The sequence below is a fragment of the Capricornis sumatraensis genome, chromosome 8 (assembly GCF_032405125.1).
Source record: "Capricornis sumatraensis isolate serow.1 chromosome 8, serow.2, whole genome shotgun sequence".
Lineage (NCBI taxonomy): Eukaryota > Metazoa > Chordata > Mammalia > Artiodactyla > Bovidae > Capricornis > Capricornis sumatraensis.
Window position 1 is genome coordinate 30,428,377 of NC_091076.1, and position 16,682 is coordinate 30,445,058.

The 16,682-nt window shown below is 38.7% G+C and overlaps 1 protein-coding gene across 1 annotated transcript in view; it reads left to right on the forward strand.

Moving 5' to 3' along the window:
• Nucleotides 1-16,682, forward strand: part of LUZP2 (leucine zipper protein 2) — a 299,588-nt gene that overhangs the window by 227,804 nt on the left and 55,102 nt on the right. The window contains exon 7 of the mRNA XM_068978588.1: nt 8,879-8,953. Coding sequence (XP_068834689.1) covers nt 8,879-8,953 — 75 coding nt within the window. The remainder of the gene's footprint in view (nt 1-8,878; nt 8,954-16,682) is intronic.

The window sequence follows — 16,682 nt, forward strand, 5'->3', positions numbered from 1 at the left end:
CAGTCTGTTGTTCCATGTCCAGTTCTAACTGTTGCTTCCTGACCTGCATACAGATTTCTCAAGAGGCTGGTCAGGTGGTCTGGTATTCCCATCTCTTTCAGAATTTTCCAGTTTATTGTGATCCACACAGTCAAAGACTTTGGCATAGTCAATAAAGCAGAAATAGATGTTTTTCTGGAAATCTTGCTTTTTTGATGATCCAGCAAATTTTGGCAATTTGATCTCTGGTTCCTCTGCCTTCTCTAAAACCAGCTTGAATATCTGGAAGTTCATGGTTCATGTAGAAAAGTAATGCATGTGAGGTGAGTGCAATAGTGAGGTATTATATACATATACAGGGTATAATACATGCTAGTAAAGTAATGCTTAAAATTCTCCAAGCCCAGCTTCAGCAATACATGAACTGTGAACTTCCATATGTTCAGACTGATTTTAGAAAAGGCAGAGGAACCAGAGATCAACTTGCTAACATCCACTGGATCATCCGTTTGTTATAACTTTGTATTAGAACCTGTTGCTTGGAAAAACCTGCCCCATCTGTGGCTCTGGTATGTTTACTGTCTCTGATGTGGGCAATTTTGGAGGAAACAATTTGTTGGGGGTTTTTAAATTAATTATTTAACTGGAGGCTAATTACTTTACAATATTGTAGTGGTTTTTGCCATACATTGACTTGAATCAGCCATGGGTGTACATGTGTCCCCCATCCTGAACCCCGCCTCCCACCTCCCTCCCCATCCCATCCCTCAGTGTTGTCCGAGTGCACCACTTTTGAGTGCCCTGTTTCATGCATCAAACTTGGACTGTTGATCTGCCGGGAGCCAGCGTGAGGAATCCCACCCATGACAAGGTCATGCGGCAAAGGCCTGATGGGCAAGGCGAGTCAGATCTCAGGGTGTCCCCCTCGTATTTCCTGAGCATGTACCCCCAAAACCAAAAATCTGCCGGCCTTTGTACTCTGCTTTTCCACTCTTCTGACACACTCTGGAAAAAGTCAACTCAGGGCTTTAACTTCTGCATTTGAAAGGGATGTTTCAGTTAAACCCCCTCTGATAACTCTCTAGCTTGCCTAACAGGTTCCCCCAGACCTCTTACAGCTTATGAATTGCTTGCAGCCCCCCAACCGCGAGAGGCACAAAGCTTAAAAACATCTTAAAGATACAGAGCCTTTTCTAAAGAGCCAAAAATCATATTGGTGACTGATTTCACTGTTGACTCAATGATTGCTGCCAGGCCTCCATATTCTTTATCTTTTAGGCACCTGGGAGGATGTTAATCAATGTAAACGGGATATGGAAAAAGATATATAATAGTTTTGATGTTAGCAACACTAGGCTTTTGAGTTTATTACTTTTCTTTTGTTACAAATCACTGTACTCCTTTTACTTGTTATAAATTGCTGTATCTTTGTTATATAAGAGTGTAACTCTATTTAGTGTTTTCTGAGAGTGGCACCAGACTTTGAGAAGAACAACACAAATAAGTCTTCTTGGTTGACCAACCCTTATCAGAAAAAAGGCTGTAAAATGTTAATTGGCCCTTTGGCCGGAAGATGATGTAAATCACCTACGACCTATGTATACAACTAGGTATGCAGAGAGAAAAGCCTGGTTTTGATAAGAGTTTGGGCTGCTAACGCTGCATAACTTTGTGTTACCCATTGATCTTATGTACTATCAAAAGTATAAAAAGCCTTCTGAACAATAAAGGATGGACCAGTTTCTCGGACTAGTCTCTCGGCCTAGTTTGTTGGGAATCTGGCTCCCCCCGTGTCTGTCTCTCTTTTTCTCACTCTCCCTTCCTCTCCTTTTCTGGCTGAATTCCCATCTGGAGCGGGAAGGCTCACCACGTTTACTTACTTGCCCTGGCTTCTAAGACCAGCGTGAAAGGGAGCCTATGGCGGGGCACCCTTTGATATTCAAGTGGGCACCGGTGGCCCAATGTAGATGGTGCAAATCTCTTGTCCTGAGATTTTATTCGTTTTCCCCGTAAACCAAGTTATTTAGCATCTTTTCTCTATTAAATTTTCCTACTATACTATTTCTTCTTAATATCTTTTTTATATTGCCAATGCTGTCCCCGCTTTGAATTCCCTGCGGCTGGACCCCGGCATTGATCTGTTTCACACATGGTAATATACATGTTTCAATACTATTTTCTCAAATCATCCCACCCTTGCCTTTCCCACAGAGTCCAAAAGTATGCTTTTATTTCTGTGTCGCTTTTGCTGTCTTGCATATAGGGTCATTTTTACCATCTTTCTAAATTCCATATACATATGTTAATATACTGTATTGGTGTTTTTCTTTATGACTTACTTCACTGTGTATAATAGGCTTCAGTTTCATCCACCTCATTAGAACTAATTCAAATGTGTTCTTTTTAATAGCTTAGTAATATTCCCTTGTGTATATGTACTACAGCTTTCTTATCCATTCATCTGCTGATGGATATCTAGGTCCTAGCTATTGTAAACAGTGCTGTGATGAACACTGGGGTACACGTGTCTCTTTCAATTCTGGTTTCTTCAGTGTGTATGCCCAGCAGTGGGATTGCGGGGTCATAAGGCAGTTCTATTTCCAGTTTTTAAAGGAATCTCCACACTGTTCCCCATAGTGGCTATACTAGTTTGCATTCCCACCAACAGTATACAAGGGTTCCCTTTTCTCCACACCCTCTCAGCATTTATTGTTTGTAGACTTTTGGATCGCAGTCCTTCTGACTGGCATAAGATGGTACCCCATTATGGTTTTGATTTGCATTTCTGTGATAATGAGTGATGTTGAGCATCTTTTCATGTGTTTGTTAGCCATCTATATGTCTTCTTTGAAGAAATGTCTGTTTAGTTCTTTGCCCCATTTTTAAATTGGGTTGTTTATTTTTCTGGTATTGATCTGCATGAGCTGCTTGTATAGTTTTGAGATTAATTCTTTGTCAGTTGCTTTGTTTGCTATTATTTTCTCCCATTCTGAAGTCTGTCTTTTCACTTGCTTATAGTTTCCTTCATTGTGCAAAAGCTTTTAAGTTTAATTAGGTCCCATTCATTTTTTCTTTTATTCCATTACTCTGGGAGGTGGGTCATAGAGGATCCTGCTGTGATTTTTTTTTCCCTGCTGTGATTTATGTCAGAGAGTGTTTTGCATATGATTTCCTCTAGGAATTTTATAGTTTCTGGTCTTACATTTAGATCTTTAATCCATTTTGAGTTTATTTTTGTGTATGGTGTTAGAAATGTTCTAGTTTCATTCTTTTACAGGTGGTTGACCAGTTTTCCCAGAACCAACTATTAAAGAAATTATCTTTTTTCCATTGTATATCCTTGCTTCCTTTGTCAAAGATAAGGTGTCCATAGGTACATGGATTTATCTCTGGGCTTTCTATTTTGTTCCATTGATCTATGTTTCTGTCTTTGTGCCAGTACCATACTGTCTTGATGACTGTGGCTTTGTAGTATAATCTGAAGTCAGGCAGGTTGATTCCTCCATTTCCATTCTTCTTTCTCAAGATTGCTTTGGCTATTTGAGGTTTTTTTGTATTTCCATACAAATTGTGAAATTATTTGTTCTAGTTCTGTGAAAAATACCATTGGTAGCTTGATAGCGATTGCATTGAATCTATAGATTGCTTTGGGTAGTATACTCATTTTCACTGTATTGATTCTTCTGATCCATGAACATGGTATATTTCTCCATCTATTTGTGTCATCTTTGATTTCTTTCATCAGTGTTTTATAGTTTTCTATATATAGGTCTTTTGTTTCTTTAGGTAAATGTATTCCTAAGTATTTTGTTCTTTTCTTTGCAATGGTGAATGGAATTGTTTCCTTAAGTTCTCTTTCTGTTGTCTCATTGTAGTGTATAGGTATGCAAGAGATTTCTGTTAATTTTATATCCTGCAACTTTACCATATTCATTGATTAGCTCTAATAATCTAGTGGTGTCTTTAGGGTTTTCTATGTAGAGGATCGTGTCATCTGCAAACAGTGAGAGTTTTACTTATTCTATTCCAATCTGGATTTCTTTTATTTCGTTTTCTTCTCTGATTGCTGTGGCTTAAACTTCCAAAACTATGTTGACTAGTAGGGGTGAGAGAGGGCACCCTTGTCTTGACTTTATGGGAAATGCTTTCAACTTTTCACTATTGAGGATAATGTTTGCTGTGGGTTTATCATATATGACTTTTATTATGTTGAGGTATGTTCCCTCTATGCCTGCTTTCTGGAGAGTTTTTATCATAAGTGGATGTTGAATTTTGTCAAAGGCTTTCTCTGCATCTATTGAGATAATCATATGGTTTTCATCTTTCAATTTGTTAATGTGGTGTATCACATTGACTGATTTGTGAATACTGAAGAATCCTTGCATCCCTGGGACAAAGCCCATATAGTCATGATGTATGATCTTTTTAATATGTTGTTGGATTCTGTTTGCTAGAATTTTGTTGCAGACTTTTGCATCTATGTTCATCAGTGAGATTGGCCTGTAGTTTTCATTTTATCAATTGTTTTAAATACCTGGCTGCCAGAAGTCTTGGAGCAAATTTGCAGCACAATCTGGACAAATGGATAGAGCTCCATAGGCCCCATGACTAATGCCTCCTTTTGCTCTCACTACCCATAATCTACCTTCACATCCCATTCACAAGACACATGTCTTTTCCACAGACTCTGTGCTTTTGATTTATGTTTAAGATTCTAATACATTTAGTGTTAAAGTTGTTTCAGGTCCTTTTGAGTTGTAAATACTTTCATACTCTACAAATCTCAGGGAAATTCAACAAAAAAAATTAAAAAGAAGGTAACTGGATCTTCTTACCTAGAGGGAAGGAAGTGGGGGAGGATTAATATAATCTTTGTCCCAGTGAGTTTCCAGAAATACTGAATTATACACATGATGTATGAATAATGCATTAGAACCTTGCAGATGTGTGCATTTGCCAAAATTTTGTAAAATGGTTCATTGAAATCTCAGATAAAATGCAACTCCCTAACATCATGTCCTTTCTGTTTCCTTCATTCTGTATGACTATGCATGCCTGTTTCTTAGAAGAAAAAAATATATATGATTTTTGCTATAAATACAGCACTGATTTCATCCTTAATAACCTTACCCAATTTAAGGTAGATCCTTGAGAAAAACAGCTAGGAACAGTTCCAGACGTAAGAGGCTGGATGGCAGAGCCAAAACAGTTTCCAGTATTTTGTGGTCTATACAAACTCGAGTTGTGGAGCATCATAATTTTTAAGTAAATTAAGAATTATTATATGGACTCTAGCCTCTCATGTAAAAAATCTCAAATGAGAAAATATATAAAAATTAACTGTTACAGTTTCGTTTGGTGTTAGCCTTATGAGAACACTGTGACTTCTCAGGCCACTATGAAAACCCCCTTGCTGTTCTCTGCTGCGGCTTACACACACTCTCAGCTTAGCAGTTAGAGCCTCATGATTTCACTTTACATGCTTGCTACCTCATATGTATTTTCAACCTCTGTATATAGATGATGTTTCCTTCTTAGTCTGAAAAAAGATTAATCACTTCATAGATACTTATTCAATGGACTGGCTGCAAGTGAAAGCTACTCTAGATTCATGACTACCTCCCCTTAAGTAACCCTACCCATTCCCCCCCCCCCCATGGGAGTTAAATTGAGAAAATAAATGACTTACAGCAGAGAAAATTCACTGTCTGATAAACTCTGCTGCCTTTCATAGGTCTTCTGATGATTTAAAACTCACAGAACTGTTTTTATTTTCTATAGTTTTATAAATATTACCTATGATCTAATCCAGTAGCTGATCTTTTCAAAACTAAGACCAAAGTATGATAATATGAGTAAGTACCTGCAATCCTATGAATACTTTTCTTAATATTTTTCTAACCTTTTGTCTCCCAAGATCTCTTGGGCAGATTTTACCAAGTTCAGTGAGTTCTTAGGAGAAGTAAATACTTGAAATCCTGAGAACTCATGGCAATAAGCTTTTGAAGGCATATATGGTTTTTCTGTTGGAATTCATCCCACCTGTTCTGAAATAGGGTCCCTGAATCACCATGTCACTGTCCACCCTGAATTCATCCTTCAGTGAGTGTGGATGACAGATTTGGGCTGAAACCCACACGTGGAGGGGGAGAGATGGATGCAGGAGGACTTATATCTATGCAGACCCCCTCTAGACTGCAGATAATGAATGACAGCATCATGAGGAGGATAGCTGCCCACCAAAAGGGTCCCTAAGAAAGCAAACATCACAAGGTGCTTTGTGGGAGTAAAAAGGAGTTAAAACATAGGGGATTTCTGGGTGGCTGGTGGCCAAGATGGTTGATTGGCACTGAGGCTGGTGCTGACACTCTAGCCGTCATCACACACAAGTTCCAGGGACCTCTCCTGGAGCCTACAGTCACAGTGGGGGTGTGGGATGACCACTGTCCCACTAAGGCCCAGTTACTGCCCAGTGTCTTCCCTAACTCCTGTCATAGGCCTAGAAACTGGGAATAGATGGAAGGAAAACTCTTCTTCCTTCCTTTGGGACTCAGTCCCAGGGACAGAAGCTAGCTCTGGCAGGGACCATGGTAGCAGGCACTGTCAGAGAGCAAGTCTGGAGTGCTCTGTGGTTGAGGAATGTGGCTGGAACCAGGGCAGCCGTGATTCACAGCCAGCAGAGTGGCCCAAGCCCAGGCCAGGATTGCAAGACTGAGTCTTATAGTCCCACAGCCCTCTTGATGGTGGGGTCAGGTGATCAGAAAGAGGAGGACATGGTCAAAGGGGAGTCCAGTATTCAGAGTGTCTGAGTGTCCACTCACTTGTAGGTGCCTCAAATTGGAAACAACTCTCTTCATCACCTCTCTCTCACTCGCTCTCTTACTCAGAATGATTTATTTTTAAACAGTATTAGATGTTAGACATTGACATTGACATTGAAGTCACTCAGTGGTGTCCAGCTCTTTGCGACCCCATGGACTGTAGCCTACCAGGCTCCTCCATCCATGGAATTTTCCAGGCAAGAATACTGAAGTGGGTTGCCATTTCCTTCTCCAGGAGATCTTCCCGACCCAGGGATCGAATCCGGGTCTCCCACATTGTAGGCAGACGCTTTACCGCCTGAGCCACCAGGGAAGTCTCAGATGTTTAGAAGTGCTCATGTATATTCTATGTACATGACTAGGTTACTGTGTAAGGACTACAGGTGCCTACAGGAAAATACTTTTCCAAGAGAGTCAAGTGTGGAAAGTAGTACAGATCAGTTTAGGGGATGAAAACTAAGCATGCACCTAAAGAATGTATATAGGTCTTCATAATCAAGACAAATATCCTCACCCTCTCCTCCTGCCTAGGGCTCGCTCTAGGGAAAAAGAAAAAAGGTTAATTAAGGACAGAAGTGCAGGGTGCTGTTTCCCAGACTGTGAGGGAGAGAAACGAAGAGCAACAGACAGGTGCTTTGCTGGTTGGCTATACATAGCCTTGCTCCAGGCCCACAGCATCATAGTCCCCAGGATGGAGATTCAGAGTGGGGATGTCCTGGTCACTGCAGAAGTTATAAGCCCCCTCTTCTGATTTCTGGCAAGTGAACTCAACTCCCTTGCCTCACAAGAACATCAGAGCAAGCCTTGTTCCTTCCAGTTTTGAAGGGTTTTCATTGGTTAAAATGTCGGAGATGGGCAAAAGTGAGAGGTAGAAAGAGGCTCTGAGGATGAGGGATTTGGGCCCTTCTGTAGGCCCTTTTTGCCAAGAAGGCAGTGGCACCCCATTCCAGTACTCTTGCCTGGAAAATCCCATGGATGGAGGAGCCTGCGGTCCATGGGGTCACTAAGAGTTGGACATAACTGAGCAACCTCACTTTCACTTTTCACTTTCATGCATCAGAGTAGGAAATGGCAACCCACTCCAGTGTTCTTGCCTGGAGAATCCCAGGGACAGGGGAGCCTAGTGGGCTGCCATCTATGGGGTTGCACAGAGTTGGACACGACGGAAGTGACTTAGCAGCAGCAGCAGGCCCTTTGTGAGCCCGCAGAACATCTCCTCGTCAGTATGTAACTAGTCATATACAGTAATTAGCAGTTGGAGGAGGCAGGACTTGACAGGTCTTCCAAATCTGAGTCTCTTTTAACAATACAGTTGTGATATTTGCAAAGATACAGAGTTATGGTAGGATAGAATTGTATTGTGTAATACTGAAAAAAAATTTTTTTAAGTGAATACTATTGTATTAGTCTTCTCAGGGCACCTTAACAAACTACCACAGAATGGGTGATGTAACAGAATCTGTTTTCTCATGGTTCTGCGATCAAGGTGCTGGCAGATTCCGTTTCTAGTGAGAGCTCTCTTTGGCTTGCAGATGGCCACTTCCCACTGATTCTTGCCTCTTTGTGAAGATGGACAGAGATCTCTGGTATCTTCCTCTTCATATAAGGACACCGATTCTATGGGATTAGGGCCTCATCTTTATGACCTCATTTAACCTCAGTTACCTCCCTAAAGGCTTTATCTGCCCCCCCCCCCACCCCCCCAAATACACTAAGAAGGTATGTGGGAAGGGATGTAGAGCTTCAACATGAGTTTTAGGGATGGGCAAAATTTAGTCCATAATGACTAGAAACACAACTGATGGTTTTATATCACAGATATTTTCAAAGACTTGAGCTGGAACTTTGCAACTATATGTTTTGATCCAGTGAAGCATTTAGTGCATATTCATCTGGAATAACATTTTCTGCAGCTTAAACAAATGACCACATAATAGGATATATTTAACCTAAATTCTAAATGAATTTCAATAGTTTTCTTTTTTTTAAATTATTTGACAGTGAATGACAGATATTTAAAAGTGGAGAGGGAAGATTATAGAATTTACTAAAAAATATTTACCTCTCTCATTTTACAGGCCCAACAGCTTACCGATCTGGAACAAAAATTAGCTGTAGCGAAAAAAGAACTGGAGAAAGCAGCTCTTGACCGGGTAAGTTGATTACACCATGAGCCATCACGACTTTGGTTGTAGCAGATGAAGCTAGGGTATACTCGTTGTTTCTCTTGTTTTATCAGTGCAGTTCCAGATGCTGTGCTTGCAAGATGGTTATAGATGGTTCTTATTTTTGATGCTCCAATAAATATACTTAGGTTGAGGCTCTGTGATGATTGCATTGGTTTTATTTTTCACCTTACTGGTACACTTATTCCATAACATAATGAATAGACATACTTTAAAGCATCAACAAAGATGCCATGTCTTAAATTTGCATGGCTGAGTTGTAAAGCAAATGGAAGTAGTCACTGATGATTTTTATTTTGGAAATCTTAAATTTCAGGAGGAAGAGACATGAAAGAATGTAGCTCTCTTAGCACCTCTGTTTATGTAAAAATAATGCAAGAGTGGCTAGCATTCTGTCTTTATAACAGCTTTATTGAAATAAAACTCACATATAATAAAGGTCACATTTTTAAAGCTCACAAAGTTGTACTTTCATCAGCATTAATTCCAAAAGGTTTTCTTTGCCTTCTTTTATTTCATCTACTTCATTTTATTTTTGTCAGTGTCTCATTGTGTTACAATTATATATGCTCAGAAAGAAACCACAATTCCTGTCTGATACCTACCTTTGCCTATCAATGCTCTTCATATGAGACATACATGGAGAATAGGGCATTGGTATATAGAAAGGGAAATAAAAATATAGAGGGAGGAATTAGTCATAAAATTTAGAATTATGGTTCGGCTGACTTATATTTATGGTATTTGGCAAAACTTTAAGGCCTCCTTTCATTTTTAAATCAGCTATATAACACTATAAGTAAATATTCCATTTTTTCTTTAGTTCACTTGAAGAAAAGGGTAAAATGATTTTTGAAATTATTTCTCTGTTCACTCAGCATCCATTTATTGAATGGATATAGTTTTATCTAATTTCTAGAACATATATCTAGCAAATATTAATACAGGGAATTCTGACTGAAAATTAAATCACAGTGTTTCAGACTTGGAAATACAAGAACCCACATTGCTCTCAATTAGATGCATATAAAGTCTATGCTGAAGCAACAGGGCCAATTTTGCAATAATCTGCATTTTAACAACTTTTTAATGCATCCTCTGGCTGAAATCTGTTCTTGATTAGATTGGAGTTAGCAATCATTCTAACAGTGGAAAAAGAGACCCTTTCTTTATATCATATGGGGAATTGTTGGTTCACTTATATATAATAAAAATATTTCTAGTCATATAAAGAGAGAATGCAATCTGATCAATATAAAGAAAACAGACATGTCTCATTTTATATTTATCCAAGTACTTAATGTAATAGTTAGTAATTTTAGGGAAGCCTGCCTACATTTTTGTAGACTAGTTCAAATATAATTCACCTTACCAAGATTCCAGCTTTAGGAATTTTTTTTTTTTTAACTTTAGGAAAGAAGACGTTTATACCAATTATGCTAATTTCTGACCATATCCAACTCATGCTGCATAATATTATTTTTAAAATGGGAACTGATTCCTTATGGAATTGGTGGAATCAGAAAATCAGAGATATGTATAACCAGAAAGTCCAATTAGATCATCTTTCTATATTTCCTTTCTTTGGTTACCCTGGCAAAATCTCTGCAGTATGTTTTACATTCTGAAGACACTGAATTTCCAAGATTCTGAGGCAGGCTGGCCCCCTTCTTCGATTTAACAACTGTGACTGTTGGAATATTCTTCATAACATTAAACCTTTCCCATGATGTGACTTCAAATAACCCATTTAGTCAGTGAGTGACTCACTGGGTTTGAAATGTTTTTTGTGTGACCACCGTGTACCAGGTGCTATGAGAAACAGAAAACACTGCATCCCTCACAATTTTGTTGGGCACCAAAAATTAGGAAATAATTATATGTGGAACCATAAAGTCAGAGAAACATGAAGAGTGAGTACATATATTTTAAGTACATGTGTTATAAAAGCTGGTGGTGTCACATGATAATCATGCGCAAGTTATAATTTGTCCTGAGTCACAGAACTTGAAGATAAAATAATTTTCTCTCCTTGTCTTATCCACTCTATGTCTTCCTCCTCCCCATTTCTACCACCACCACTATTTGCTTAGCTCTCACTAAGCCAGACTAGATTTGGGATGACAGACTATATGCTGTAATATTTAAGAAGGTTCTCCAGAGTCAGTCTGTGTTCAGATCATAACCCTTTCACCATATGACCATGTTCAAATCCCTCAAACTCTTTATACTTCACCATAAAATAGAATGATAATAAAATTCACCATATTATGATGATGGGAAAATTATATACATCTGTAAAAGTAAAGTCCTGAGAATTCTTGGCACGTGAAAAATACTCAATAAGCATAGTAACTACTATTATTAGTGAATGAGAACCTAGAGAGACTGCTTCTTTGTGATAATTTTTCTCTTTAGCCTTCAGGATCTTGCCACTCCATTTGCTACAGTGAACTATAAAAGCACTGCATATTACCAGAGGTTGATTTCAACAAATCTCATGTAAGATACATATGAGACACGTAAAGTGTCATCATAAAGACAGGTAGAAATGCTCGCTCACTTCAAAAATGGATACAAAAATACAGTTTAATGAAATTGCTCTTCACGCCTCTTCACCATTTTTATATAAGACAAGACTTTTAAAAATTGTCTTCATGTGTCTAGTTCCAAAGAATATTACATCTGGGCCTCAAATAGCCTTAAATACCTAATAAACATTATGAAAACTGTATATTCACACTCTAACATGTTTCTCATCTCATACTTCTCATGAAAGAAGTCTCAGATTACTATCCCAATAAAAGCAATAATAATCTCAAGATCTAAGAATCAATCTTCATTTTCTAAACAATCAGTTATTTTGTGGCAATATCTTATGGAACTTCCCCAATGGCTCAGAATGTAAGGAATTCACCTGCAGTGCAGGAGACACATTGATTCCTGGGTTGGGATGAAGGATAGTTAGCCTCAGCTACTGAAATGTAAAAGTATCTTTATGGTGTGAAAAGTCTATCTCTCAAATTCTTATATTAGAAGTTTCTTTTGCATCTGATCCTCACAAAATCTGACCCAGGAAAGTATGCATTATTATATCATATTATAGATGACACAGGTAGGTGATCTGCACAGACTCCCAGGACAAAATAGTAAAAGAACAAGAGCTCTTTTTGCCACAGTGTACTGTGCACATGGCAAGAGCATAATAAATTGTTACTGATTAAACAGGCAGATGAAGATCTAACTTCGTAAATTAACGTACATGCTATTCATCCTACGTACAAGGGCCAAAGCATGTAGAACAGAGAAATAAAACTGTTTGTCAAATGACCTTTTAGGATTCAGAGATAATTTCGTGGTGAAATAAAGGTAGGGGAAGGGGAAAGCCTTTGCATTCCCAGTCCTTCATGATTTTTCCAAAGACAACTGCCATTGGTGCACAAAGATCTCTCTGAGGATTTCACATCATGTAAATAAATGAAGACAGACATGAATATTACCTTGTGAACTTTATAAAGGAGATACAAAATGAGGACACTGTTGTCTTTGCCATATGTATCCAGGCCTCCCCACAAAAATGCATTTTTCTTGAGAAAACTACTCATATACAGATGTGAAAAAAAATGGCTTCTAAATCTCCCACCATCCTACAAACATATATATAAATAATAATTTCTCACAAGTTTTACAAAGCTATAGCATAAGCACTAGTATTTTAATGTCCAAAATAATACATTTATATTACATAATATACGGGGTGAAATGAAAAATAGTTCATTATTTTCTATATAAAACTTATCCCCTAGAGATTTCCTTTATTTATATTTTAACAAATCTTTGTTTATTTAGAAACCAGTGATAGTGCAAAAAAAAAAAATATTGGCCCAGCTGTATAGTACAAAGAAGACTGATTAATATTCTGTAATAACATGAGTGGAAAAAATTGATAATAGATACATGTATATGTATAACTGAATCACTTTGCTGTACACCCAAAACTAACACAACATTGTTAATCAACTATGCTCCAATATATAATAAAAATTAAAATACATCAGCCCTCAAAGAAATTACATTGCAGTGTTGTGCAGTCACTCAGTCATGTCCAACTCTGTGACCCCATATCCTGTAGCACTCCAGGCTTCCCTTTCCTTCCCTATCTCCCGTAGTTTCCTCGAATTCATGTTCATTGAGTCAGTATTGGTGTCTATCCATCTCATCCTCTGACTCCCTCTTCTCCTTTGGACTTTGATCTTTCCTAGCATCAGTCTCTTCCAATAAGTTGGCCCTTCAAATCAGATGGCCAAAGTATTGGAGCTTCAGCATCAGTCCTTCCAGTGAATATGCAGGATTTATTTCCTTTAGGATTGACTGGTTTGGTTTCCTCGCAGTCTAAGAGACTCTCTAGAGTCTTCTGCACCACAGTTCAAAAGCATCAATTCTTTGGCATTCAGCCTCCTTTATGGTCTAACTCTCTCATCTGTATGTGACTACTGGAAAAACCAGAGCTTTGACTATACGGACCTTTGTCGGCAAAGTGATATCTCTGCTTTTTACTATCATCTGTAGGTTTATCATAGCTTTCCTTCCAAGAGCAAGGGTCTTTAAATTTCATAGCTGCTATCACCATCCACAGTGAATTTTAAACCCAAGAAAATAAAATGTCATTGCTTCCACTGTTTCCCTTTCTATTTGTCATAAAGTGATGGGACCAGGATGCCATGATCTTAGTTTATTGAATGTTGAGTTGTAAGCCAGCTTTTTCACTCTCCTCTTTCACCCTCATCAAGAGGCTCTTCAGTTCCTTTTCACTTTCTGCCATTAGAGGGGTATTATCTGCATATCTGAGGTTGTTGCTATTTATCTTGGCAATCTTGATTCCAGATTGTGAGTCATCCAGCTCAGGATTTCGCATGATGTACTCTGCATATATGTTAAATAAGGAGGGTGACAATATACAGTCTTGTCCTACTCCTATCTCAGTTTTGAACCAGTCCATTGTTCCATGTCCAGTTCTAACTGTTACTTCTTGACCTGCATACAGGTTTCTCAGGAGGCAGGTAAGATGATCTGGTATTCCCATCTCTTTAAGAATTTTCCACAGTTTGCTGTGATCCACAAAATCAAAGGCTTTAGTGTAATCAATGAAGCAGAAGGAGATGTTTTTGTAGAATTCCCTTGCTTTCTCCATGATCCAACCAGTGTTGGCAATTTGATCTCTGGTTCCTCTGCCTCTTTGAAACCCAGCTTGTACATATGGAAATTTTTAGTTCACATACTTCTGAAGCCTAGCTTGACAGATTTTGAGCATTACCTTGCTAGAATATGAAATGAGAGCAGTTGTATGGTATTTTAAACATTCTTTGGCATTGCCCTTCTTTGGGATTAGAATGAAAACTCCCAAGGCCACTGTGGAGTTTTCCAAATTTGCTGATGTATTGAGTAAAGCACATTAAGAGCAACATCTTTTAGGCTTTTAAATAGCTCAGCTGGTATTCCATAATCTGAACTAACTTTGTTTGTAGTAATGCTTCCTAAGGTCCACTTGACTTCGCATTTCAGGATGTCTGGCTCTAGGTGAGTGATCACACCATCATGGGTATCTCGATCATGAATACCTTTTTTGTTCAGTTCTTCTTTGTATTCTTGCCACCTCTTCTTAATCTCTTCTGGTCCTGTTAGGTCCTTGCTGTTTCTGTCCTTCTTCATGCCCATCCTTGCATGAAATGTTCCCTTGATATATCCAGTTTTCTTGAAGGGACCTCTAGTCTTTCCCATTCTATTGTTTTCCTCTGTTTTTTTTTTTTTTTTTTCCATTGTTCACTTAAGAAGTCCTTCTTATCTCTCCTTGCTATTGTCTGGAACTCTGCATCCAGTTGAATATATCTTTCCCTTTCTCCCTTGCCTTTCATTTTTCTTCTTTCCTCAGCTATTTGTATAGCCTCCTCAGACAACCACTTTGCCTTCTTGTATTACAGCCTCCTTTACAGTGTTATGGATCTCCATGAGCAGTACGAAAAGGCAAAAAGATACAACACTGGAAGATGAGCCCCCAGGTCAAAGGTGTCCAATATGCTACTGGGGAAGTTGTTGTTGTTCAATCTCAAAGTCTTGTCCAACTCTTTGCAACTCCATGAACTGTAGCACGCCAGGCTTCCCTGTCCTTCATCATCTTCCAGAGTTTGTTCAAACTCATGTCCACTCAGTCAGTGATGCCATCCAACCATCTCATCCTCTGTTGCCCCATTCTCCTTCTGCCCTCAATCTTTCCCACCATCAGGGTCTCTGCCAGTGAGTCAGCTCTTGCATCTGGTAGCCAAAGGATTGGAGCTTCAGCTCCAGCATCAGCCCTTCCAGTGAATTTTCAGGGTTGATTTCCTTTATGATGGACTGGTTTGATTTCCTTGCTGTCCAAGGGACTCTCAAGAGTCTTCTCTAGCACCACAGTTCAAAAGGATCAATTCCTCTGCACTCAGCTTTATTTACGGTCCAACTCTCAGATCTTTACATGATTACTGGAAAAACCATAGTTTTGACTATATGAACCTTTGTCAGCAAAGTGATGTCTCTGCTTTTTAATATGCTGTCTAGGTTGGTCATAGCTTTTCTTCCAAGGAGCAAATGTCTTTTAATTTTGTAGCTGCAGTTACCATCCACAGTGATTTCTGAGCTCAAGAAAATAAAATCTGTCATTGTTTCCACTTTTTCCCAATCTGTTTGCCAGGAAGTGATAGGACTGGATGCCATGATCTTAGTTTTTTGAATGCTGAGTTTTAAACCAGCTTTTTCACTGTCCTCATTCACCCTCATCAAGAAGCTCTTTCATTCCTCTTTGTTTTTTGCCATGAGAGTGGTATCATCTTCATATCTGAGGTTGTTGATATTTCTCCTGGCAATCTTGATTCCAGCTTGTGAGTCATCTAGCCCAGCAGTTTGCATGATATACTCTTCATATTGGGGAAAAACAGAGGGCAATTACTGATAACTCTAGAAAGAATGAAGAGGCTGGGCCAAAGCAGAAATGATGTTCAGTTGTGGATGTGTCTAGTGGTGAAAGTCTGATGCTGTAAAGAACAATATTGCATAGGAACATGGAATGTTAGGTCCATGAATCAAGATAAATTGCATGAGATAAAGCAGGAAATGGGAAGATTGAACATTGACATTTTAGGAATCAGTGAACTAAAATGGAAGGGAATGAGCAAATTTAATTCAGATGACCATTTTATCTACTACTGTGGGAAAGAGTTCCTTAGAAAAAGTGGAGTAGTCCTCATAGTAAACAGAAGAGTCCAAAATGCAGTACCTGGGTGCAATCTCTAAAACGACCAAATCAGTTCATCTCCAAGGTAAACCATTCAACACCACAGTAATCCGTCTATACCCCAACCACTGATACTGAAGAAGCTGAAGTAACTAGTTCAATGAAAACCTATGAGACCTTCTAGAGCTAACACCTCCCAAAAATGTCCTTTTCATCATAAGGGATTGGAATGCAAATGTAGGAAGTCAAGAGATACCTGGAGTAACAGGCCAAGTTTGGCCTTGGGGTACAAAATCAAGCAAAGCTAAGACTAACAGTTCTGTCAAGAGAACACACTGGTCATAGCAAACACCATTTCCCAACACTGAAATAGAAATAGATAAAACAATAAACATATTAACAATAAGATAATTTGCACTGATGACGAGGGCT